Source organism: Pseudophryne corroboree, chromosome 11, assembly GCF_028390025.1.
Source record: "Pseudophryne corroboree isolate aPseCor3 chromosome 11, aPseCor3.hap2, whole genome shotgun sequence".
Lineage (NCBI taxonomy): Eukaryota > Metazoa > Chordata > Amphibia > Anura > Myobatrachidae > Pseudophryne > Pseudophryne corroboree.
The window spans coordinates 135305061-135332388 of record NC_086454.1 but is presented as its reverse complement, the minus strand read 5'-3'; the positions used below and the strand labels follow the sequence as shown (position 1 = coordinate 135332388).

Sequence of the window (27328 nt, the reverse complement as noted above, 5' to 3'; positions counted from 1 at the left end):
GTTAAGTATTCTCAGAGCGTCGGTGACGCTCAAACTGCTTTTAAGCTAGTAAGGTTATACTGTGTTGCATTTACACCATATCACTACACAAAGGGTTTACTGCATAATACACTGTTTATGGTTTAGATATAAAGGTTTTACATTGTGAGCGTATGCGCCGCTGGTGATCTCCTCGTGGTCTCGAACGGTCGCATCGCTATAGCGAATCATTACGGTAGTCGGCAGCCAATAGCGTGCCTGCCAGTGATCTCTTGGCCGTGAGCGAACGTAACGCTTGAGCGTCTCGACCACGGCTAAGCGATTGTTACGCAACGTGCGTACCCTTACGGTACTTCATACGTAGTTAGCGTACAGTGTTCTTAGACCTCATAAAGGGTATTATATAAGATAAATAATCTGCTTTAACAATTGCGGGCTCGTCCTGTCCTTCACATATCTGCACTAGGTAATTTCAGCAGACATTATCCAGCAGCAAAGGGCGGGAGATCATATTCCTCGTAGTGCTGTTTGGATAAGCGTCTGCTTCTCTTAGTAAAGGGTGCTGAAGGAATCCGGGAACCAGAGGTAAGAACAACACGCTAGTCTCTTTTAAAACTGTTTATTTTTCTGTCTTGCGTACACACGCACGCATATCTGCATTTCTTTTCATTCGTGTATTTTCGTATATCACTCTCCTGTTTGCTATTATATAGTTGATAAACGTGCTAAGAGAGATTTGCCGCTATTTCAAAGTGTAAAAGTAAAGGTAATATAGTTAAAGTATAGACAAACACACAGCTCTGCCTGAGAGACAAGGCGAAGTCAGTGTGGTGCGCGGTAGATGATCAAGGATCATCTACATTGATAAACGTATAAATTGTGTTACGGTGGATCTTTATTTTGCGTACACGTGTCTCTAACAAAGGACTGAGACTTGCGTACGCAAACCAAAGGCCGACGCACGCAGCGTATAACACGCAGCGGAGCGTCCGGGTACGCCCACGTAACTCAAATCACAAGTTTTTTTTCGCTTCTCAACGCGATAAATAGCGCAACGCGGTAAATAACGCAAGGCGATAAATTGCACAAATTTATTTTAAATTCGAAATTTAAATTAATAGATCCTTCTCCTAATTTGTAACACATCTGGTCTAAAGAGAAATTTCTGCGCAGAAATAGAAATAGAAACAAAAGTGTACATGTGGTGAGTGAGTGTGTTGTATACAATTTTACAGGTTGAACCACAAGAAAAGTCGAGTTCTCGTGAGGTACATGCGTGTAAGTGACGTACATGGTGGCTAGGGAGGCATCCCTGGTTAAAACATACAATTTGAGCATTAGAGTGTAGCAGACCAGGAGGTCATACTGTAACAGACCAGGAGGTCATAGCAGACCAACAGGTTCAGGTACAGCAGACAAGGAAGTCCGCTATACAGTCCACAGGCACAACACCAAGAAAGGGTTGGTGCAACACCCATATAGGCCATACAAGCTCTAGCTGAAGGAATTCGCAGCCGCAATTTTCGATTCCACTGGTCGCTCCGTACATAAGATTAGTTGCTTATGTGCTGAACGATTGTACCGCACGTAATTGTGTACATTAGTAAACCTGACCGGTACTATTTGTGTACGAAGGTCATAAACGCTATTTGTACATTCTAACGTGATTTGTGTAATTTTTTTTATTTTAAGGGAAGTTCGCTGCTCACTCAGGAACTATCCAACAACCAATAGTTACTGGAAAGAGTAAGTGTTCTTCGGATCACCCTCACAGGTTCCAGTAAATAGAGGTATAGGTCGCAGGGGCCCTAGGTCGAGTACGCCAGCACCATATCGGTGTGATCAGGTCGTATTGGTCGGCGTGGGCGAGTGAGTGGGGTACTCGGTAAACCGCCACCGTCAGCCTATTTTGAACATTTTGGTTTGCGTAAGGGTTGGCTGAATAAAGCAACACCTTCGAACTATGGGGGCCACTTGTTCAGGTAGGGGGCGATCAACCTCGGTTCGGGTTGATTCAGTGAACCGACCAGTTGGGTCGGCAAGGTACGTGATGTGTGAAAAATACGGTTCACACACAGAGGTTTTATGTGATGAATGGGAGAGAATGACGGTACATGACGGGGAGAAATTCCCAAGAGTAGGTAGCTTCAGCACAGAAGTGTTAACGAATTTAAGGAGAAGGATATGTCTCATTAAATCAGCAAAGAGACGAATCAAGCATTATGATTATTTGCAGTTGTGGCAACAGGAGGGTGACATACAGAGAGGATTGGCTCAGGCGGCGGGATCTGGCTCAATCAGAAAACTGATAGCCACGGCCCCACCGCCACCATATATATCGGGAGAGAAATTGGTTGCGGAGAATGACGCACTAAGGTGTAACACACAAACACTTAGCAACTGTGTAAATGTTAAAGATAATGTTAACCAATTAACCAATGCAAGTATTAACCCGTGCAAGTTGTACCCTGTTTTGAACTTTCCTCAGGAGTGTGATCAAGAAGACGAATCGGCAACAATTTCAGCGCTCTCTCTAGCAGCCACCATAGCAGAGACCACAGTAGGCACAGCTCCACCCACGAGATTAGTAACAAGGGCCCCTAGCGGAGGGATAGGTGAGGTCGTATCTACAGGTAAGTACGGCACCATACACTATGCTGAAGCCATTTCACCACAGGCTGTAGAACCCACACAGAGTGATGTTGTTAGAGTTAATCCTGTTAGGGTAATAGCTGTTCCAAATGGGAAAACTGACACATCAGGAGTCACCCCTGTGAGGAACATTGCCATGTATAGCCCATTTTCCAGAATGGAATTAAGGACCATAGTGTCTGAATTCCCTGACCCTAGAAAAGACTTAGTTGCCAGCCAAAAATACATCAGAGACCTAGGTAACACTGTAGAGCCCAACAACAAAGACTGGCAGATATTGCTGAGAGCATGTTTACCCTCCAATGTTGACGCAACTCAATTTTTAGCTGACTGTGGATTAGATCAGGATGTACCTCTTACAGATGTGTACAACAAAGACAATGTAAAAAGAATAAGCTTACAGTTAAAGGAGTATTTCCCAGCCGTAGTTAAATGGAACAAAATATTCTCCATTAAACAGAAGGAGTCAGAAACAGCTGCAGAGTATTTTCACAGAGCATTATCAGAAATGGCAAAATACACAGGCATAGAGGACATTAAAACAAACATAAACCATCAAGAAGTAGCAGTATCGGTACTGATGGATGGTTTAAAAGAATCATTAAAGACTAGGGTACAGACCACACAACCATGTTGGCGAGGTCTGTCTGTGGCTACTTTGAGAGAGGCTGCTATTGATCACGATAGGAACATCACCAGACACAGGGAACAACAAAGTGATAAGTTAATGGCAGTAAGTATACAGGCCCTGACCACAAAACAGCCTGTGTTAACATCACCAAACCCTGTGGGTAAGTCAAATGTGGTAACATGTTATTTTTGTCACAAACAGGGACACTTTGCACGAGACTATAGATCGAGAAATGTACAAAAATCTTATCAATCCCCTAGACAACGACACGACACACGACATTGGGAGCAGGGTCCGCAGAAACGGAGTTATGAGCCACATGCAGGGGAAACAAAAAGATACCCCCCAAACAGAGATTGGCAAGCCTCTGGTAGTTCCCAGCTAACTCCCTCACAAGTAGTTGCTGCCAGCGGGATTCAGGGAGGTCACCATACCCAATAGGGGTGTGGCCATACCTGTAATCTGCAGCCAGTAAAATTGATTGCAAGCCTTGGAAGTGAACCAGAAATTGCAATCAATGTAGCTGGTAAATCATTAAACTTTCTTGTAGACACAGGGGCGGCCAAATCAGTGATAAATTCGACAGTGGGCATGAGAACCACTGGTAAGACAATTCCAGCCATAGGGGTAACGGGAGTAGTCCAGCACTACCCTGTTAGCAAACCAGCCGAGATTACAGTAGGGCCGTTACATACCAAGCATTCCTTTTTGCTGGCTGCATCGGCACCGACCAATCTCCTGGGTAGAGACTTATTGTGTAAAATGGGGTGCGTCATTTATTGTACTCCTGAAGGTGTATTCTTGGACATACCTGAGAATCACGCTCAGGAAGTACGAGACATGTTAGACTCCCCGTCAAAATTAATGTCACATACCATTATGACAAATAGGACTCCCTCCCAAGTAGAAGAAATGACATCTCAGATACCAGAGTCACTTTGGACAAAAGATGGACAGGACACTGGATTAATGGCAAACGTAGCTCCGGTAGTTGTACAAGTAAAAGATAGTAGGATAGCTCCAAAAAATCCCACAGTACCCTCTGAAGCCAGAGGTGGAGTTAGGAGTTTATCCCGTAATAGAGCGCTTGCTACAACAGGGCATTCTGGTAAGAACGTCCAGCACTGCCAATAGTCCCATCTTCCCTGTTAAAAAGAGTGGGGGGAGGGGTTACCGGCTAGTGCAGGATCTAAGGGGGATTAACAAAATAGTTGAGAGTCAGTTCCCCGTAGTGCCAAATCCAGCTGTCATCCTAATGCAAATCCCTCCCACTGCGAAATTTTTCACTGTTATTGACCTCTGCTCCGCTTTCTTTTCGGTACCTCTGCACCCTGACAGTCAATATTTGTTTGCATTCACATACAGAGGAGTCCAATACACATGGACTCGATTACCACAAGGATTCATAGATAGCCCAAGTATATTTTCTCAGGCTTTGCATGATTGTTTACAGTCTTTCCAACCAGTGAGTGGATCAGTATTAATACAGTACGTGGATGATCTACTACTGTGTTCTGATTCATTGGAAGCATCCCTGAAGGATACGAAACAGCTCCTGTTTCATCTTTCAGACACAGGACACAAGGTTTCCAAAGACAAGTTGCAATTATGCCAAACTAAGGTAAAATATTTGGGACACTGTCTAACACAAGGACTGAGACACCTGACCGCTGATAGAATTCAAGCAATTAGAGACATGACTCTGCCACAAACCCAGCAACAGATCAGAACATTTTTTGGAATGTGTGGGTATTGCCGTAACTGGATCCCAGGGTTTTCCATCCTAGCGTTACCCTTGCAGGAAATGGTCTCCTCAAACAAACCTGATCGGATTTCGCATACAGACGAGTCTGAGACAGCATTTGAGAGACTTAAACAGTGCCTAACGCAGGCACCAGCATTGGGTATGCCGGACTATGGGAAACCCTTTGAACTATACGGAACAGAAAGTGCTGGTTGCGCGGCAGGTGTACTAACCCAAAAGCACGGTGATGCCAGCAGGCCAGTAGCATACTACAGCGCTCAGCTAGATACGGTAGCGCGATCCCTCCCCACATGCTTGCGAAGCGTTGCTGCGATAGCATTGCTACTAACGAAAAGCGAAGACGTCGTGCTAGGTCACAACCTCACAATTCATACACCACATGCAGTGTCAGCCTTGTTAAATTCTGCCCAAACCAGACACGTCTCATCAGCGCGGTTTACAAGATGGGAATTGGCACTAATGGCCCCCGTAAACATCACCATAAGGAGATGCAGTGCATTAAACCCTGCAACATATCTCCCAGGTGTGCCTGGACAGGCACAAAGGGTGGAAGATGAGAGTGGTGGGGAAGGAGGATTTAATACAAAGGAAGACACTCATGATTGTATGGAATATTTGACCCAAAATTTTACCGCAAGGCCTGACATCAGTGACAACCCACTGGAAGATGCAGAACTTACGTTCTACACGGACGGTAGTTGTCATAGACAGTCAGACTCGGGAGACTTGTGTACTGGATACGCAGTCGTAGATGACCAAGGCACCATAGAAGCGGAACCGCTAGGCCCACCTCACTCAGCCCAGGTTGCTGAACTGGTCGCCCTAACCAGAGCATGTGAATTGGCTAAGGGCAAATCAGCCAATATCTACACCGATTCTAGATACGCATTCGGGGTAGTCCATGATTTCGGAGCCCTATGGCGCCTCAGAAATTTCATGACGGCAGCTGGTACACCGGTAGCGCATGCAGCTCATATAAAAAGGCTTCTAACAGCGATACAGGAACCCGACAGAGTGGCTGTTATCAAATGTAAAGCACACACATATAGCCAAGACCCAATATCACTTGGTAACAGCCGAGCAGACGAAGCGGCTAAATTAGCAGCTGCTACCCCCAGACAGACAGACACCACACAACTGATGGTATTTAATACCATCAACACACAGAAGTTGTGTGAGATGCAAAATTTGTGTTCCACACAGGAAAAGGCAGTCTGGAAGGCAAAGGGATATGGCCAGGAGTCCTCAGGACTCTGGACGGATGGACAAGGTAAACCGGTGGCCCCCAGAGCATATCTTCCATGTTTAGCTGAGGCAGCTCACGGGCTGACTCATCTGGGCAGGGAAGGGATGTGCAAGTTGGTAAGAGCATATTGGTGTGCCCGAGGATTTTCATCTCATGCGAGTAAAAGAGCAATGTCATGCCTTACCTGTCTGAGAAAGAACATCGGAAAAACAATACCAACAGAACCATCCCATATCCCACCTGCCGGCGGCCCTTTCCAGGTAATACAGATTGACTTTATTCAATTACCCCCTTGTCGAAATTTGAAACATGTACTTGTTTGTATAGATGTTTTCTCAAATTGGGTCGAAGCATTTCCGGCGGCCACAAATACCGCTATGTTTACTGCTAAGAAAATTGTGCAGGAATTTGTATGTAGATATGGTATCCCTAGAATTATCGAAAGTGATAGGGGTACCCATTTTACAGGTGATGTCTTTCAAGGAATGTGTAAATTGATGGGAATTGATAGCAAGCTGCACACTCCATACCGTCCACAGGCGAGTGCGAAAGTGGAAAGAGTGAACAGCACTATTAAAAATAAACTGAGTAAAGTGATGGCAGAGACAGGATTGACATGGCCAGAAGCTTTACCCATTGTACTGTACAGCATCAGAACCACTCCCAGGTCCCCTCTTAATCTGTCTCCCTTTGAAATCTTGTTTGGTCGACAACCGCATGTTATGATTAACCCTCAGGATGATTTGAAGTGTAACAATGAAGTGACTGTAAAATACTTGATTAACATGAGTAAACAGTTAAGGAATCAAAATGATAATCTGAAGTTAGTGATTCCTGATTTACCAGATAGTAATTGTCATGACATTGAACCTGGGGATTATGTAATGATACGGAATTTTCTACGCTCAGGTTGCCTTATTGACAGATGGGAAGGACCATACCAGGTCTTATTGACTAGCACTACAGCATTGAAGGTTGCTGAGAGAGAGACTTGGGTTCATTCGTCCCACTGTAAGAAGGTCGTTGATCCAGAGAAGTTCTGTGATAAGGAACAGACGGTAGAGGTTGTATCACTAGAGTGTCTGTTCCAGGAGGACTAAGGCGGCACCTGAGCATCGAGAACCACAAGATCAAAAGCAGTTGTCGATCCCCTGTTCCCTTTTATTGTTTTTCTCCAACTTCCCATCCCCTCTCCCTCAAATTATTTTTTTCCCCCTTCTCATTCTTCTCCGTTTCCTCCTACAAGATGGACTTGCCCCAAGAGACTGTGATCCGGATTTTCCTGTTGACCATGATGTTGACCAGAGCAGTCTGTTCCGGCGAGAGTACCATGGAGTTCGAGAGAGGTTCTGGAATGGGTTCTGATGACAGAAATGGAGGCGTAGTTTTCCAAGAACAACTTAACCAACAAGTAAAGGCGAGTATCAGAAAACGATCCGATAGCATTGACCATAGAAGGAATTGTGAAGGATTGTTAGCTGAAGAAAACTGTATCTGTCGGCTTTGTAACAATGTCATTGAGGATGGGTGCATAAAGAAATGCCAATCCAGTTTTAATATCCATATGGACCGGCATCCCTTGAGTGACTATCACTCTTTAGTGGGTAGTGTGTTAAATAAAACAGATTGTTGGGTATGCTCTCAAGTACCTCATGGTCATAGCAAATCAGGGCTAGTACCATTTCCTTTAACGTTAGGGGAGGTACTTGAGTTAAGTGGTGGGAGACCGGTGGACAGGAGGTTTAATATCTCCAGCCCTCCTAGTTTGAAGCTCCACCAATACCATGTGGATAGGTCCCTATTATGTTTTAACATTTCCAATCCCCGAAAGCCGGGAAATTGGGAAGTGTCATGGAGTAACCAAACCATGACCTTTTCATATAGAGCAGATAGAATGCCGACAGATACAGAGCTTATACGCCACATAGCCTGTAGAGGAAAATCTTTCCGGTATAGGTATACCTTAGGAAATAGGATTACGAGAGTTGGAGAGGTATCACCAGGATACTGTGCACATATCGTACAACCTGATACGTGTACTAAGCAGATGGAAGAATTAGGGTTAGGAGATTTCACATGGAAGATGTGTAATATGGTTATGTCCTACTCCGTCCCATATGTTCTTCCCGATGATGCATATTTCATATGCGGGAGGAAGGCGTATAAGTGGCTTGCCCCAAACTCTGAAGGATTGTGTTATATTGGAAAAGTACTGCCTGAAGTAATGACTGTATCACATGACAAAATGAAAGACATACACCGTGTTGCCCAAACTCCTTACACTCATACTCATTACGAGCACATCGTTAAACGGCACCTGATAGAAAGAACAGAGCACCCGGCCTCTGACATGATCAGTGAATCCACCGGGATTCAATTCTTAATCGCGTTAGATATCACTCACACCGCTAGAGGAGTGTTGAATTATAAATACATTTCTGCGCTCGCCAATTTGTTAGATAATATCACTGAAATGTATGATGACACGTTTAGGTATACTGGAAGGGAACTTCAGGCTTACAAAACAGAACTAGTCCAGCATAGAATGGTTCTTAATTACCTCACAGCAGTAACAGGCGGATATTGTGTCACCCTGGCAACACAATACGGCGTGAAATGTTGCACATATATTACGAATAGCACCGAGGACCCGGTCGAGGTCATAGACCAAAAGATGGACGATATTCTCCAACTAAAGTGGGAATTTCGCAGAAGACACAATCTCACCCTTGCTGCTGTGAGTAATGAGCTGACTGGTTGGGTGTCATGGTTGAACCCGCGAAATTGGTTCTCCGGTTTAGGAGAATGGGCCCAAGGAGTTATAATGGATGTTGGGAAGTTTCTCCTATGTATCTTAGGTGTTATCATAACGATTGGTTTGATATTTAGATGCGGTCAGGCTTTAATGAGGTGCAATCATCGTACTAGGGTAATGAGTTTAAGGAGTGAGGAAACTGTAATTCCAATGGACTTGATTTATGACCCAAATGTAGAAACAATGATGTGATGAAAATGCGATTTCTACGGTCCGTTTCTTTCACCTGTTTTTCCGTTTCCTCCAAGGTAAAAAGACCCACTTGGACGAGGAATTTGATGAGCCGATATACAGACAACAGATGGATTAAAGAAGAAGTTTTGACAACCTAATACACAGATTTTTGATGAACTATGCCATGGATCCCCAGTTTCCCTAGAAATTTTAAAATTACGCTAGCCCAACACTTTTGTAAATCTATGGACAATGACAGCTTTGCTCGCACCTTATGAGCAAAAGCACAAAGAAGACTGCATTCAACAGACACCAAACAAGACCTCAATCGACGAATGTACATTTACCTGACATAGAATACCACCGCATTTACCGTAATTATGTCTTTTCTTCATTTCTACAACCCTCAGGTAATGACACACATAGTCGATAGGGAATACAGGCACAGATATCAGGAATCACATATCTTCCCCATTCATGTATCATCAACTAAAATGTGCTCCCCCATTTTGTTACAACCAAAGCCGAAAAGAGCTCGGTAAAGTTTGACAGCCCATCCACAGACCCGTACCACGGGATAAGAAGGAATTCAAATGTATACTTCGCAATACCTCGAAGCTTGATTTAAAACACGTACGGCACGATGATACATGACCCCCAAGCACGGATTCATACACACATGCTTCTGCTATCTCACTAGGTCATACCCTTTTCCTACCTTATCCTCTCCTCCCCTACCCAACCATGTAAATGTATTAACCCCTGACATATATTTTTCTCTTTTGAAATGTTTTAGAAGGTGGCAGTTATTATTGACTGCCAAAGGGTGGACTGTCAAAGTCAGAAAAATATCTCTATGCACACTACCATATTTGCACCTCACACAGGTCCGTGCTGCGCATGCGTACGCTCTCCCGTACGTGCGCATACTCACAGTCGCGGGCACCCGCAGGCGCACGGTATGCGTATTTACGGTAGAGTTTATGTGATCGTAGCGTGCGACTCAATCGTTACATATTTTCACTATATAATGTATTTTGTAGATCATGGTCCCTTTGATAGATTCTGAAAGTTTGGTTAATATAGAATGTTCATGAACAGAGAAATCCCTCTTTGTTTGATACGAAGGGTCAGACAGGAGTAATACAGTGGTGTTTAGTATCCATCGGAAGAATATTTAATTAGAAATATTCCGGTGTTGGTTTGAAGCAGATCAATCGCTCGTGCGAATAGTTATGGACATAAGAAGTTTATGAACATTTACTTTATTTGCACTTTATTACCCATGCGGCGGGAAACCCAGTTTCCCTCCCACCTGAGCTGTTGGAAATAGTCACAGCCCACCTGTATGAATCAACCTATGACCTTTTGTTATAATGCGAGGAGGAATTCCTGTGTCCAATGAACAATGAGATTGTAGGGACCATTGAATTGCATTGTGTGTGGGGCATAAATAGAAAGGCCGATCACATCCAGCTCTCACTCTTCAACGGTTATCATTGCTGAAAATCGGGAGCTGGATGTCCAGAGGCGCATGCGATCTTTTCCTTTGTGCGTAAGTTTTTCTCCGTAATCATACTGTTTCTCTCTTGTTATTATGGGCCATATCTTTCTCTCTCTTCTCTTTCTCTCATTTTTCTCTTAAACTTAATTGTATTGTATTTACTGTGTAGTTACCTGGTTAGTTAGTCTATGTTATATTGTAGTGTATGATTTGTATTTGTATTAATTCTTTTGCAAGTATATCATTCAAAATATATATATGTTAGGCGTTGGACCCTAAGCCCAGGTATCTGTGTATTTCTTATAGAGTTAAGTATTCTCAGAGCGTCGGTGACGCTCAAACTGCTTTTAAGCTAGTAAGGTTATACTGTGTTGCATTTACACCATATCACTACACAAAGGGGGGTTTACTGCATAATACACTGTTTATGGTTTAGATATAAAGGTTTTACATTGTGAGCGTATGCGCCGCTGGTGATCTCCTCGTGGTCTCGAACGGTCGCATCGCTATAGCGAATCATTACGGTAGTCGGCAGCCAATAGCGTGCCTGCCAGTGATCTCTTGGCCGTGAGCGAACGTAACGCTTGAGCGTCTCGACCACGGCTAAGCGATTGTTACGCAACGTGCGTACCCTTACGGTACTTCATACGTAGTTAGCGTACAGTGTTCTTAGACCTCATAAAGGGTATTATATAAGATAAATAATCTGCTTTAACACCTATTCTATCAATTAGAACTACAATTTTGCAAGACCACCTACCAGAGAAAGAAGCTTTAATAGCACAACCATTACAACAATTACAAATACGGGGCATGCCAACCCCTTATACTAATACCATTCAACCCCACCTAAGGTGAGTGTTTTTTGTTTTCAAGTCTGTGTCCATTCTTCTTTTATGATTAACCATAATAAAAGTTAAGTTTTAACATATTTCATATCCATCAAGTGTGCTCCAACATAGAGTCTTTCTTTTTTCTTTGTACACTATAATTGATACCACTGACTCTGGGAGTACCACCAACTTTTACATCAAGCACCCCTATCAGGGATCCTTCTATTGTTACACACTGTTGGTCCACTCGCAAGGGTATATATACAACTCCTTTGCGACTTCAAATCCAGTGCGGTGCCGACCTCTACTAGTCTACACCTAACCCATAAATTCCAAGATAAGTGGCCGGAACTATGGGTAAACTCGTTCACGGAACCTGCGATAAGGGCACTTACCGCATATTTATTTTTGAGCCTCAGTCAGGCTTGAACAGAAACCCACATTAATTACATCATGCGGGCTGCCGTAAGCTACAATTGAATAGCCCCGACCACTGCTTTAGCCGAAGGTTAATTACCTGAATCTAGCCCTCAGAATGAAAATGTTTTGATATAGTCATATTTTTCCTGTGTAGGAATGCTAGACATGTCATACCCTATGTCATGAGCATTTGACCAGACATCTAGTCTGGTAAGACAGGAAACAGTTGACTTACTATTAGGATTTAAATTTCCAAACGGATTTAGTTTTTAAATAAATGTGTTATGTGTTTTAAAACAGTAGTGGGCAGTAGGTTTCCCTCATGGAATTCACATACTGTACAGCTGCCCACACATTTCCTTCCGTTGGTCCTCTTTCTAGAGAGTCTAAAGGTGACTTATTGAGCAGAGTGAATACAAATAATAGGTGTCACAGGTCAGTCTGTTGTTATAGGTGATTTCTTCTCACCAGTTTGACTAGCCAGCCATAGGTTAATCTACAGTATGATTTGAGTGATCTTACAAGCTGGCAAACTAATTTCCAGGCCCCTGGACTGCTTATGGTCACTCGTGCACCTCATAAGGTCCCCTGGCAGCAGAAGTAGAAAATAATGTAATGTCAGCAACATGGACCTGCTACTCCAAGGCTGCACAACAAATAGCAGTTATGCATTATATTTGTTTCCCTTACAATGTGCTGAAAACTATCCTACACTGTCACAGCTCTATCCTACACTGTCAAAATTTTGGTTTCATTATATCCCCTTTTAAGGCATTGTCTGCATACTAGCAAAATAGACCCGACACTCCCAATGTTGCTATTCGGCATACATAGAAAAGCCCCAGAAACAGGTAGTATGACCCTGGCTACTCGTTTGATTTTGTATTGAAGTGTTCACATGGATGTGGAAATGTCGCAGAGGCAAATGATGGCTATATATAAAGTTTAATTAGTGGAAACAACCAGTCTCTACAAGTTATAACAAAGAGTCTTAGATCAGCGCAACCTCACGTGGTGAAAATATTTTCCAAGAAGAATTTCAAGGTCCCTATTCGCAGCCAAGAGGGAAGAGGAGGGTCCCAGAATGCAGTAAGAATCCCTCGGTGCACATGGAACTGGAAGAAAGAAGACATATACATATTGTGTATATAGCTTTTTCACCACTGTAAAACAGCTATATACACAATACATATTTTGCGTTCTTTTTTTTGCCAGTTCCAGCTTTGCCGAGAGATTCTTCCAACATTCTACAAGTGATAAATCAATATGCCTTTGCTACTTTGTGATCCACTATACATGACATACACATATTGCATCTAGTGAGAGACCTGGTACCTGAAGCTTCTGTCCTGCAATCTCAGTTGGTGGCTCAGGTTTCGAGGGACAGTGCAGATCCCCATTGTTCATCACATATTGTGTGAGGTTTGCAAGCATGGCACAGGAGTCAGCGCAGGTGTGAATGTGGAGGACGTTGTTAGAGCAGCGAAGTTCAAAAAGAGGCTGTGTCTAGGGGACAAACACATAGAGGAGGTCTCATAAAGGGTGAATGACATAAGGCAGGGGTGTGCAATTATTTCAGCTGGGGGGCCACTTAACACTTTCGAGTGAATATCGAGGGCCGCACACAAAACAATGTGGCTCCAGCAGGGTACTTATCGCAGATTATGCTTTGAGTGCATTCCCTACTGCCACCGACATTGAATAGTCAGGTGTCAAAACACCACTTGCTAACAATCACATTTAATAATAATAATAATTTAAAAAAAAAAATCTTTTTACAGTTATCTTCCCTCTCATTTCCTCCCTCCGTGGACAAAATAATCAGCTCCCCTCCCCAGACAAAGTTACCAGCTTCCCTCCCTGGACAGAATTGCCAGCTGCCCCCACCCTGGCACCCCCACACTGGGCACCCCTGCCCCTTTGCCAGGCAGGTCCCGTTGCCACCAGCCATCCAAACATGTACCTTACTTAGGTGCTCTTCCCGAGTCCAGATATGCAGCAGCACAGGCACAGCACTGTGTTCAAACTGCCCGCCGCCCGCATCCACGCTGCCGCTCTGCCTTTAGCTCCACCCCCAACGGCGCCTGATATCACAGGTAATCTGGCCGGCTGTACCCAACATGACCAGGCTTACTCAGCAGCGCCCACGGCTCAGAGGTAATGCAGCGCAATGACAAGCAGCTCAGCCAGTTGGAGCGCTTGTCATTGCACACTGATGCGGGCCGGGCAGGATCAGTTCACGGGCCGCATGTGGCCCGCGGGCCGTAGTTTGCCCACCCCTGACATAAGGGGAGCACAATGATAGTGAAATAAGCATACCTCCCAAAATGACCCTCTCCAGGAGGGACACAATGCTCTGCTGCTGGACTTTTCTCTTAATCTATGATTGCCGACACCTGTTTTGAATAGGTTAATGGATACGAAAGATGTTTCAGCACAGGTGATGGCAATCATAAATAAAGAGGGAAGTCCAGGAGCAGAATATTCTGTCCCTCCTGGAGAGGGTCATGTTGGGAGGTATGAAAATAAGAATTTACTCACCGGTAATTCTATTTCTCGTAGTCCGTAGTGGATGCTGGGAACTCCGAAAGGACCATGGGGAATAGCGGGCTCCGAAGGAGGCTGGGCACTCTAGAAAGATTTAGGACTACCTGGTGTGCACTGGCTCCTCCCACTATGACCCTCCTCCAAGCCTCAGTTAGGACACTGTGCCCGGACGAGCGTACACAATAAGGAAGGATTTTGAATCCCGGGTAAGACTCATACCAGCCACACCAATCATACCGTACAACTCGTGATATGAATCCCAGTTAACAGTATGAAACAACTGAGCCTCTCAACAGATGGCTCAACAATAACCCGATTTAGTTAACAATAACTATGTACAAGTATTGCAGATAAACCGCACTTGGGATGGGCGCCCAGCATCCACTATGGACTACGAGAAATAGAATTACCGGTGAGTAAATTCTTATTTTCTCTAACGTCCTAGTGGATGCTGGGAACTCCGAAAGGACCATGGGGATTATACCAAAGCTCCCAAACGGGCGGGAGAGTGCGGATGACTCTGCAGCACCGAATGAGAGAACTCCAGGTCCTCCTCAGCCAGGGTATCAAATTTGTAGAATTTAGCAAACGTGTTTGCCCCTGACCAAGTAGCTGCTCGGCAAAGTTGTAAAGCCGAGACCCCTCGGACAGCCGCCCAAGATGAGCCCACCTTCCTAGTGGAATGGGCATTTACAGATTTTGGCTGTGGCAGGCCTGCCACAGAATGAGCAAGCTGAATTGTACTACAAATCCAGCGAGCAATAGTCTGCTTAGAAGCAGGAGCACCCAGCTTGTTGGGTGCATACAGGATAAACAGCGAGTCAGATTTTCTGACTCCAGCCGTCCTGGAAACATATATTTTCAGGGCCCTGACAACGTCTAGCAACTTGGAGTCCTCCAAGTCCCTAGTAGCCGCAGGCACCACAATAGGCTGGTTCAGGTGAAACGCTGACACCACCTTTGGGAGAAATTGGGGACGAGTCCTCAATTCTGCCCTATCCATATGGAAAATCAGATAAGGGCTTTTACATGATAAAGCCGCCAATTCTGACACACGCCTGGCTGAAGCCAAAGCCAATAACATGACCGCTTTCCACGTGAGATATTTCAGATCCACGGTTTTTAGTGGCTCAAACCAATGTGATTTTAAGAAACTCAACATCACGTTGAGATCCCAAGGTGCCACAGGAGGCACAAATGGGGGCTGAATATGCAGCACTCCTTTCACAAATGTCTGAACTTCAGGTACTGAAGCTAGTTCTTTTTGAAAGAAAATCGACAGAGCCGAGATCTGTACTTTAATGGAGCCTAGTTTTAGGCCCATATTCACTCCTGCTTGCAGGAAATGCAGAAAACGACCTAGTTGAAATTCCTCTGTTGGGGCCTTTTCGGCCTCACACCATGCAACATACTTCCGCCATATGCGGTGATAATGATTTGCTGTAACCTCTTTCCTAGCTTTAATAAGCGTAGGAATGACTTCCTCCGGAATGCCCTTTTCCTTCAGGATCCGGCGTTCAACCGCCATGCCGTCAAACGCAGCCGCGGTAAGTCTTGGAACAGACAGGGCCCCTGCTGTAGCAGGTCTTGTCTGAGCGGCAGAGACCACGGGTCCTCTGAGATCATCTCTTGAAGTTCCGGGTACCACGCTCTTCTTGGCCAATCCGGAACCACGAGAATTGTGTTTACACCTCGCTTTCTTATTATTCTCAATACCTTTGGTATGAGAGGTAGAGGAGGGAACACATAAACTGACTGGTACACCCACGGTGTCACTAGAGCGTCCACAGCTATCGCCTGAGGGTCTCTTGACCTGGCGCAATACCTCTCTAGTTTTTTGTTTAGGCGGGACGCCATCATGTCCACCTGTGGACGACCCCACTGATTTACAATCATTTGGAAGACTTCTGGATGAAGTCCCCACTCTCCCGGGTGGAGGTCGTGCCTGCTGAGAAAGTCTGCTTCCCAGTTGTCCACTCCCGGGATGAACACTGCTGACAGTGCTAGTACATGATTTTCCGCCCATCGGAGAATCCTTGTGGCTTCTGCCATTGCCATCCTGCTTCTTGTGCCGCCCTGTCGATTCACATGGGCGACTGCCGTGATGTTGTCTGACTGGATCAGCACCGGCTGGTGTAGGAGCAGGGATTTTGCTTGACTTAGGGCATTGTAAATGGCCCTTAGTTCCAGAATATTTATGTGAAGGGCAGTCTCCTGACTTGACCATAGTCCTTGGAAGTTTCTTCCCTTTGTGACTGCCCCCCAGCCTCGTAGGCTGGCATCCGTGGTCACCAGGACCCAGTCCTGTATGCCGAATCTGCAGCCCTCCAAAAGATGAGCACTCTGCAGCCACCACAGAAGAGACACCCTGGTTCTTGGGGACAGGGTTATCAAGCGATGCATCTGAAGATGCGATCCGGACCACTTGTCCAACAGGTCCCACTGAAAAATCCTGGCATGGAATCTGCCGAATGGAATTGCTTCGTAAGAAGCTACCATCTTTCCCAGGACCCGCGTGCAGTGATGCACCGATACCTGTTTTGGTTTTAGGAGGTCTCTGACTAGAGAAGACAACTCCCTGGCTTTCTCCTCCGGGAGAAACACTTTTTTCTGGACTGTGTCCAGAATCATTCCCAGGAACATTAGACGTGTCGTCGGGACCAGCTGTGACTTTGGGATATTCAGAATCCAGCCGTGCTGGCGCAGCACTTCCTGAGATAGTGCCACTCCCACTAACAACTGTTCCTTGGATCGTGCCTTTATTAGGAGATCGTCCAAGTATGGGATAATTAAAACTCCCTTTTTTCGAAGGAGTATCATCATTTCCGCCATAACCTTGGTAAATACCCTCGGTGCCGTGGAGAGTCCAAACGGCAGCGTCTGGAATTGGTAATGGCAATCCTGTACCACAAATCTGAGGTACTCCTGGTGAGGATGGTAAATGGGGACATGCAGGTAAGCATCCTTGATGTCCAGGGATACCATGTAATCCCCCTCCTCCAGGCTTGCAATAACCGCCCTGAGCGATTCCATCTTGAACTTGAATTTTTTTATGTATGTGTTCAAGGATTTCAAATTTAAAATGGGTCTCACCGAACCGTCCGGTTTCGGCACCACAAATAGTGTGGAATAGTAACCCCGGCCTTGTTGAAGTAGGGGTACCTTGATTATCACCTGCTGGGAATACAGCTTGTGAATCGCAGCTAGCACCGCCTCCCTGCCTGAGGGAGCAATCGGCAAGGCAGATTTTAGGAACCGGTGGGGTGGAGTCGCCTCGAATTCCAGCTTGTACCCCTGAGATACTATTTGAAGGATCCAGGGATCCACCTGTGAGCGAGCCCACTGATCGCTGAAATTCATGAGGCGGGCCCCCACCGTACCTGGCTCCGCCTGTGGAGCCCCACCGTCATGCGGCGGACTTGGAAGAGGAAGCGGGGGAGGACTTTTGCTCCTGGGAACCTGCTGTTTGTTGCAGCCTTTTTCCCCTACTCCGGCCTCTAGAGAGAGAAGACCCTCCTTTTCCCCGCTTGTTTTTCTGGGTCCGAAAGGACTGAACCTGATAAAATGGCGCCTTCTTAGGCTGTGAGGGGACATGGGGTAAAAATGCTGACTTCCCAGACGTTGCTGTGGAAACTAGGTCGGAGAGACCATCCCCAAATAATTCCTCCCCCTTATAAGGCAAAACTTCCATGTTCCTTTTGGAATCTGCATCTCCAGTCCACTGGCGAGTCCATAAGCATCTCCTAGCAGAGATGGACAATGCACTTATTTTAGATGCCAGCCGGCAGACTTCCCTCTGTGCATCTCTCATATATAAGACTGAGTCTTTGATATGGTCAATTGTTAGCAGAATCGTGTCTCTGTCTAGTGTGTCAATATTTTCTGACAGTTTATCCGACCACGCAGCGGCAGCACTGCACATCCAAGCTGACGCAATAGCTGGTCTAAGTATAATGCCTGAGTGTGTATATACAGACTTCAGGATCGCCTCCTGCTTTCTATCAGCAGGTTCCTTAAGGGCGGCCGTATCCTGAGACGGTAGTGCCACCTTTTTAGACAAACGTGTGAGCGCTTTATCCACCCTAGGAGGTGTTTCCCAACGTAACCTATCCTCTGGCGGGAAAGGGAACGCCATTAGTACCTTCTTAGGAATTACCAATTTCTTATCAGGGGAAGCCCACGCTTCTTCACACACTTCATTTAATTCATCTGACGGGGGAAAAACTACAGGTAGTTTTTTATCCCCAAACATAATACCCTTTTTTGTGGTACCTGGATGTAAATCAGAGATATTTAACATCTCTTTCATTGCCTCAATCATGCAGTGAATGGCCTTAATGGGCATTAAATTTGACTCATCGTCGTCGACACTGGTGTCAGTATCCGTGTCGACATCTACTTGTGCCATCTGAGATAGCGGGCGTTTCAGAGCCCCTGATGACTTTTGAGACACCTGGACAGGCACGAGCTGAGAACTCGGCTGTCCCGCAGTCGGCATGTCGTCAAATTTCTTATGTAATGAGTCTATACGTGCACTCATTTCTTTCCATAAGCACATCTACTCAGGTGTCTGCCCCCCAGGGGGTGACATCCCTTCTAAAGGCATCTGCTCCGCCTCCACCTCATTATCCTCATCAAACATGTCGACACAGCCGTACCGACACACTCCACACACACAGTGAATGCTCTATATAGAGGACAGGACCCACAAAAGCCCTTTGGGGGGACAGAGTGAGAGTATGCCAGCACACACCAGAGCGCTATATAAGGCAGGGACTAACTGAGTTATGTCCCTTATAGCTGCTTTTTAATATAACTATATACTGCGCCAAATTAAATGCCCCCCCTCTCTCTTTTTTACCCTTTTCTGTAGAGTAGTCTGCAGGGGAGAGCCAGGGAGCTTCCTTCCAGCGGAACTGTGAGGGAAAATGGCGCCCAGTGTGCTGAGGGAGATAGCTCCGCCCCTTTTCCGCAGCCTATTCTCCCGCTTTTTTATGGAATCTGGCAGGGGTATTTACCTCATATATAGCCCCTGGGGCTATATATTGAGGTATTTTTGCCAGCCAAGGTGTTTTTATTGCTGCCTCAGGGCGCCCCCCCCCAGCGCCCTGCACCCTCAGTGACTGGAGTGTGAAGTGTGAGAGGAGCAATGGCGCACAGCTGCAGTGCTGTGCGCTACCTTGGTGAAGACTGATGTCTTCATGCCGCCGATTTTCCGGACCATCTTCTTGCTTCTGGCTCTGTAAGGGGGACGGCGGCGCGGCTCCGGGACCGAACATCAAGGCTGGGCCTGCGGTCGATCCCTCTGGAGCTAATGGTGTCCAGTAGCCTAAGAAGCCCAATCCGGCTGCAAGCAGGCGAGTTCGCTTCTTCTCCCCTTAGTCCCTCGCTGCAGTGAGCCTGTTGCCAGCAGGTCTCACTGAAAATAATAAACCTAAGACTATCTTTCTTCTAAGAGCTCAGGAGAGCCCCTAGTGTGCATCCAACCTCGGCCGGGCACAAAATCTAACTGAGGCTTGGAGGAGGGTCATAGTGGGAGGAGCCAGTGCACACCAGGTAGTCCTAAATCTTTCTAGAGTGCCCAGCCTCCTTCGGAGCCCGCTATTCCCCATGGTCCTTTCGGAGTTCCCAGCATCCACTAGGACGTTAGAGAAATAAGTAATACTTAAATAAGTATATAAATTGTAGAATACTGTTGAAATCTACGTACATTTTTGCTATATAATGTAAAGGTTAGAATTAAAGACAAAAAAGATAGCCATTACAGCTATACAAATGAAATATGGTGAATGCAGGACATGAAATAAAGGATAATTAAATTGCAGCCATCACATACATAAAATAGAGGCAACTACATTGAGAAATTAACAAAAGCTGTTAATTAACTGTGACACACATGATCAGTAATCATGAGGATGCTGAGTAACCAGGAGGTATGGGTTCCTAGTGCATTCTCATGAAAATTGGTCCTGCCAATAAATGTCTGCCTTCACTGCGCATATGCGACATGTATACTTTAATGCACAGATTCTCAAACTCGGTCCTCAGGACCCCACACAGTTCATGTTTTGCAGGTAACCCCGCAGGTGCACAGGTGTATTAATTACTCACTGACACAATTTAAAAGGTTCACAGGTGGAGCTAATTATTTCACTTGAGATTCTATGAGGAGACCTGCAAAACATGCACTGTGTGGGGTCCTGAGGAGCGTGTTTAAGAACCTGTGCTTTAATGTATACTGCTTTGTTAGAGGATATATTCAACTTGTGGTTCATGATCATGGTTTACATCATTGTTCAGGTTCATACCAGTTTGGAGAAAGAACTTCCCTTCCATGTAGTGATGACCAACTCCAGTAGATCCACATCTAGGACACACACGTAATCTGGGGACAAAGAGGGATTTACTGTGGTTCCATGCCACACTCCGCCTTCATAGACACACACAGGATATTAGACAGCTGAGATGAAATGGAGTACACACCGTCCACATTGTAAAACTCCTTACTGAATTAAAGAACGTGCAGCACATTCCCCCAAGCACCTCCTGCTCTGACTGTATGATTTGTCTGGGCTGCTTACCAATGGTAACGCACATACTAGTCTTTTAAAGTTAATATTAGTATTGTTTTGCCTCAAGTACAGTCACAAAATGATACATACGAGTAATACAGACGGTTTAAATACCATTGTCAATTGGCTTTTGATGGCCCATAATTAAGCAAGGTACTAAATTACAGTGCTCCAGGTTATGCTTTCTTGTCCAGAATTAGAGAACTATCGCAAGCAGGAATTTGGCTGAAGGCCGATATTCCCCTGGAGCTATACCCAATTACTTTTGGCATGTTACAGGGAATTCCTAGCTATGAACTACAGATTAGCAGATAATATACAACACAGAAAAGTTTAAAATCCCTAACAAGGATGACATAGTATAATGCACCGCTCACACAGATATGCCGCCCAGCGAGAAACTTTAGGCTGCTTTTCCAAGTATAGAATTAATTAAAATGTGCAGCTAATTGCAGGATATATAAAAAAAAACAGAAAAACTATCGGCAATAAAAACTAGCAAGACATAAGTAGTGGTTGCTAATGTAACAGTTTAGAAATATTAGAGGACTCACTGCCCTCTAGTGTCACAGTCTCATTGCGTTCAGCATTGAGGTGCTTTAGTATATTACACACACACACACACACACACACACACACACACACACACACACACACACACACATTTTATATATATATATATATATATATATATATATATATATAAAATAGCTGTGTCCCAACACGTATAAAATCAAAAAACATCAGCATGGTGCTCCATGAAGATCAATAGATCAAAATATAAACAGTCTTGGTTGGAACATAGGCACTCACATTCAAAAGTAGACAGCAGCAAAAAAAGTATTTTATTACTTAAAGTGCATACAAGAATGGGATGTCGACGTTTCGGTCCTCAAAGGACCTTCTTCAGGACCCACAACAGTGCATCATTACAACAAGTCAGTCAGGGAGCAGAATGAGACCACCAAACACATGTATATACCCCTATGAATTACCCAGAAACCCCTGCTGCAGGTAAAATTGCATTATGGGATATAAGAAACATAAACTCTGAAAACACTATGTATTATAATACAGGATATATACAATACACTATACAAAGCGCTACCAAATTGGGGATTCATATAGATTTGAGTAGATGATAGAACACAGTCAAACCATGGTAATCGCAGGGCTCAGCCCGGACAACAGCGCTAGCGGAAGCGCCGTGCACTCCAGGCAGCCGTGGAATGCAAATGCCGCTGCCGGTAGTGTCATGCGTTCCACCTGCACAGAAACACAGAAATGAGTAATCAAAATACTGTGTTCTCACTTGACAGCAGCGGAACGCACCCGACGCTACAAGAAGCGTCATGCATTCCACCTGCACAATCAACCCTGAAGTGAGTAATCCAAACACTGGATTCTCACTAGTATTGGGCAGTGCAGCTTGTGGAGGAATGGAGACGACATCAATGACAATAATAACTTTGCCGCTTTTGTCCATTCTGGTGAATATACCATTGACAAATGCTGTGGGAGTGCGCAACGTCACTGATGATGTCTCCAATCCTCCACAAGCTGCGCTACTCAATACCACATTCAAATCCCAGGGTGCCGCACAAAAGGAGGTTGTACGTGGAGCACCCCTTGCAAGAAGGTCTGAACTTCTGGCAACACTGACAATTTCTTCTGAAAGAAAATTGAGAGAGCTGAAATCTGGACCTTAACGGAACCCAGACGTAAGCCCTTATCCACACCAGTCTGCAGGAAACGTAAGAAACTTCCCAAGTAGAACTCTGCAGGCAGATAGGTGAGTTGCTCGCATCAAGAGACATATCTTCTCCAGATATGATGATAGTGTTTTGACATTGCAGGTTTCTGGGCCTGAACCATGGTTGCAATAACCTTCCTGGAAAGGCCCTTGTGAGCTAGGATGTTCCGCTCAACGTCCATGCTGTCAAATGAAGTCGCCATAAGTCCGGGTAGACTAACGGCCCCTGTTGAAGATCTCTTCTTAGTGGTAGAGGCCAAGGGTCTTCGACGGACACAAAAGTCCCTCCGAGGCATTGCCTGGTCTCCGTGATTTCTGATTCGCTTGAGCACCCTTGGGAGCAACGGAATCGGAGGAAACAGGTAGACCAGCCGGTAAGGCCAAGGTGACGTCAGTGCATCTACTGCCTTCTCCTGAGGGGTCCCTGGTTCGTAAGCAATACCAGTGAAGCTTCTTGTTGAGTCGAGAAGCCATCATGTCTATTTGTGGGCAGCCCCACCGGTTGATGATCTGCTGAAACACCTGATGGTGGAGTCCCCACTCCCCCGGGTGGAGATTGTGACGACAGTTGTCCACTCCCGGAATGAAGATTGCCGACATTGCTCTTGCATTTCTTTCCGCCCAGAGAAGTATCTTTGACACCTTATTATATCACAGTGAAAGAATGATTTCTGTCCTGTATAGGACACATATTGTGTACAAAAGTGGCTCTCCCCCTTTGCTACACCCTGTACCAGTTTTCCAGCGTTTTCTGAGTGTCAGGAGGAGCTGTATGTGCCTGCTGCTGCTGCAGTAAGCAGAGGAAGGCGCCAAAACACAGCCGGTCGCGCTCTGAGGTAGCTCCGCCCCCCCCTCCCCATGGCGCCGGAGCTACAGAGTTTTTTATGCCGCGCCCACGAACCATAAACCGGGGGATCCCCGGTTTGTACTCACCACTGTCGTCACCTTCAGGCATCTGTCAGGGGTGTACGGTGTGCTGTGATTGCGATAGCTAAGGCGCAGTGCTCTGCTGAACAAACAACCTCTCAGGATGGTGGTCCTGCAGCGGGGAAGCGGCTTTGACACCTTGCAAGTCCAGTGACCGCCCCCCTAACTCCCACGGTGCAGGTATGCTGTTGCCCAAACAGCATACCAAAAATAATAAAAGTTTAAACGAAACTGAAGAAAACTCTCTGAACCTGCAGAGATGTGCATCCTCTCCTGAGGGCACTTTTTTCTAAACTGCCTGTGGGAGGGGGCATAGAGAGGAGGAGCCAGCACACCCAGTGAAGAAATTTAAAGTGCATCGGCTCCTTTGGACCCCGTCTATACCCCATCTCCCCAATATCCCTTATGGATGAAAGAGAAATATATGTGTTTGGTGGTGATGGTATCTCATTCTGCTCCATGGCTGTCTTGGTGTAATGATGCACTGTTGTGGGTCCTGCAGAAGGTCCTTTGAGGACCGAAACGTTGACATCCCATGCTTGTATGCACTTTAATTATGGTCTGTTAGTAACAAAAGACTTTTATTGCTGCTATCTATTTTTGAATGTGAGTGCCTATATTCCAAGGCTGTTTGCACACACATATATATATTTTACTACCAAGAAATCTTGTCATTAATGTTCCTGTATCATGTAACTATGCGGCAGGAATACCAAAGGCCAAATTCAAATTACCACGATTGCAGTCTTCACTGCTTTTTTGCCACGAAAACTGGCTTTTCGCAGATATGCGTTCTCACGTGATTCACCTATTCAATTGCAAATTTGTGAAAATGGGATTACCGCAAAAATTGTTGCTGGCAGTGTAAAGTTAAAAAAATGGTTAAATCTGCCTGTACCCCACAAAAAAGCTAAACTAACATCTGATGACATCATAATATTATTGGTTACAATAAAAGTATTTTTAGCACTTAAATTGGGTCAAATTGCTGTTATATGCCTTTTGCAAACATTTACAAAAAATGATAGAAAGCTATTTTTCCTTCAGCAAAATAAGTGCTAAAATTAAATTCAGGGTACATAAAAATGGGTATAAATATATATTTGGGTCATTTTAGGGGACAATTGAACAGGTGCTTTTTGTGAATTTACAGCGATTCACGTTTTTTATTCTAACTGAATTTGGCCCTAAGTCTTTCTGTCCTCAATTAAAAAGAGGCTATGTTGGAATCTCCCTTTACTTTTCTAGTATGTGTCACTGCATCAGAGGCATTAAACTTGTCAGCCATTTTCTCTACAAAAGTCAACATTTTAACTTCTTTCAGGATCAATAGATTTCATACCTTTCTTTAAATCGATTACATCTGCTTCACATTTGTCTGATAGATAAAGAGCAGAGTCATCTAAAATAAACCTGTAAACGGGAAAGAGATAAGATCTACTATATGTGTAGCAACAGAGGCCAGAAGAGAAATAAGAATTAAGCAATAAATTGAGAAGGGATGCATTGGTGGTTGAGGAACACAGAAGACAGAAGACACTTAAAGCACGCCATTTATTAACATTTACAAACCACTGCGAATTATAACATAATCTGCAATGGAAGAGGCTCAAGATATAGGCATACAGTCATTCTTTATGGTGGGAGTTCAAGCAAAATTAAATTATAAATACTCATGATTCATAAATATTGACTCAGGACCAACACTGCATTTACATTTTCATTAGACCATAAGTGTATTATAAACAGAAAGAGCATCTCCGTAAGTAACTTGGAACATACAGTAAGCCACTCATCCCATTTTCACTTTGATAAGAAAGGAAAACATGTACACTCCTTATAAGGGCCATGGTGTAAATAAACTGACTGACCTGGGACTGCTGTTTTGTGAACTGTGCTTGTTCATGAACGCTATCTTTATTATGCTGTTTTCTACTATTATATGTCAGGATATCATCTGTTTTATGTTTATTTATCCTTAAACACTCTCTTATGGCTAATATGTTGAGGTACTTATTTCACATTGGGACCTTTATGGTCATTAACCTTAGTGCCGGAGTGGGCAATTCTGCCTTGGGCCTGGACATCATTTTCACCTCACGGCCAAGGAAAGACTTGCTCCCTATCTCTTAAACCCTCTATTAACATGAGTTTGTTAGTTTATTAGATATTTTGTCTTGGGGTTTGTAGTTGGTAGTTTGGGGATCTAGGTATAAAAGGTTGGGGGTAGGGTGGCCAATCCTGGGCCATTTTTTCAATCCCGGGAATCCAGATTGAAAAATGATCAATCCTGGCATTGGTGTGTTTATGTGTCCCCCTTCCCCCTCGCACAGCCCAGCCCAGCTAAACTAACAATCCTCCAGTCGGGTGGGTGGGAGGGTCCACTTGCTGTGGTGTGAGGTCCTACGGCTGGCGTCAAGCTGCGTAGCGTCACCCCTGACATCATGTCACACTGCACAGTGCAGGGGATCCGGGCAACGTCTGAGCCTCCTGAGGACGCTCAACGCTGCCCAGCATTGAAAAAAAACAAAGGGAGCTTCCAATCCTGAAATCCCCGGGATTGGAAGCTCCAATCTCAAGAATGAATCCCGGGCAATTTTTGGCCTAAATCATGGGATCCCGCCGATCCCGGGATTGGCCACCCTAGTTGGGGGTGGTTTATTCTTGGGGTTATTGTATGGGATCTTTTTTTCTGTTTCTTTTCTATGCCTTTGCTATGTCTTTTTCGATATTGTTTTGTTTTAGGAGTTTATATTTTCAGTCCTTAATGTACCTTCTCTCTGCTAATTTTGCTGTGTCTCCATCTATGCTGCTTGAGATGTATGTATCTATGTATTTCCTCTTCCCCGATGAATGGTTGACCCCATGCTGTCTACTAGTTTAAGTCCCCTTCTCGAAATACTCTCCTGGAATGTCCAGAGCTTTAATGACATGGTTTAGCGCTCCCTGGTTTTGAATCAGGAGAAAAAGGTTCAGGCAGATATTGTATGTTTGTTTGTTTGTTTGAAACACACTTGGTGGGAGGAAAAGTCTTGGCTCAGCGGAAACCCTGGGTGGGCTGGGCCTATCATTCTACACGTTCCTCGTATTCAAGGGGAGTGTCAGCCCTTATTCATAGATCCCTGGGTTTTGAGCTTGAGGAAGTCTGGATTGACCTATTGAGAAGATTTGTATTTCTTCGGGCTCCTATTCACTCCTCCCCGATCCATATTCTTGCTGTTTATATTCCATCTCCATATTCTAGTGATGTCCTGAAGCTTCTATTTCTCTAATTGGGGCATGTGATGAGTATAAAAACCTTTCAAAGGAATAAGGCAGTGTAATTGGATCATCTACAGTAGGTAAACTGGTTGAGAAGCAATATCTATCCGATGGCTCTCCTAACTGCCTTGATCCTCTTATATGAAGGCAGCTAAAATCTTACCTGATTTCCTCTTAGACAAGTCTAGAAGGTGTCTCCTATTTGCTAAACAAACACAGTCAGTATTTGTAGTCAGATAAATCAGGTGA

The 27328-nt window shown here is 44.9% G+C and overlaps 1 protein-coding gene across 2 annotated transcripts in view; it reads right to left on the bottom strand.

Moving 5' to 3' along the window:
- The window catches only part of ATG2A (autophagy related 2A), a 336387-nt gene that overhangs the window by 157684 nt on the left and 151375 nt on the right, over nucleotides 1–27328 (bottom strand). For both annotated transcript variants that reach the window (XM_063944836.1, XM_063944835.1), the window contains exons 26-28: nucleotides 25161–25231; nucleotides 20875–20951; nucleotides 13355–13525 (exon numbers count right to left, since the gene is read on the bottom strand). In XM_063944836.1, the coding sequence (XP_063800906.1) occupies nucleotides 13355–13525; nucleotides 20875–20951; nucleotides 25161–25231 (319 nt within the window). The remainder of the gene's footprint in view (nucleotides 1–13354; nucleotides 13526–20874; nucleotides 20952–25160; nucleotides 25232–27328) is intronic.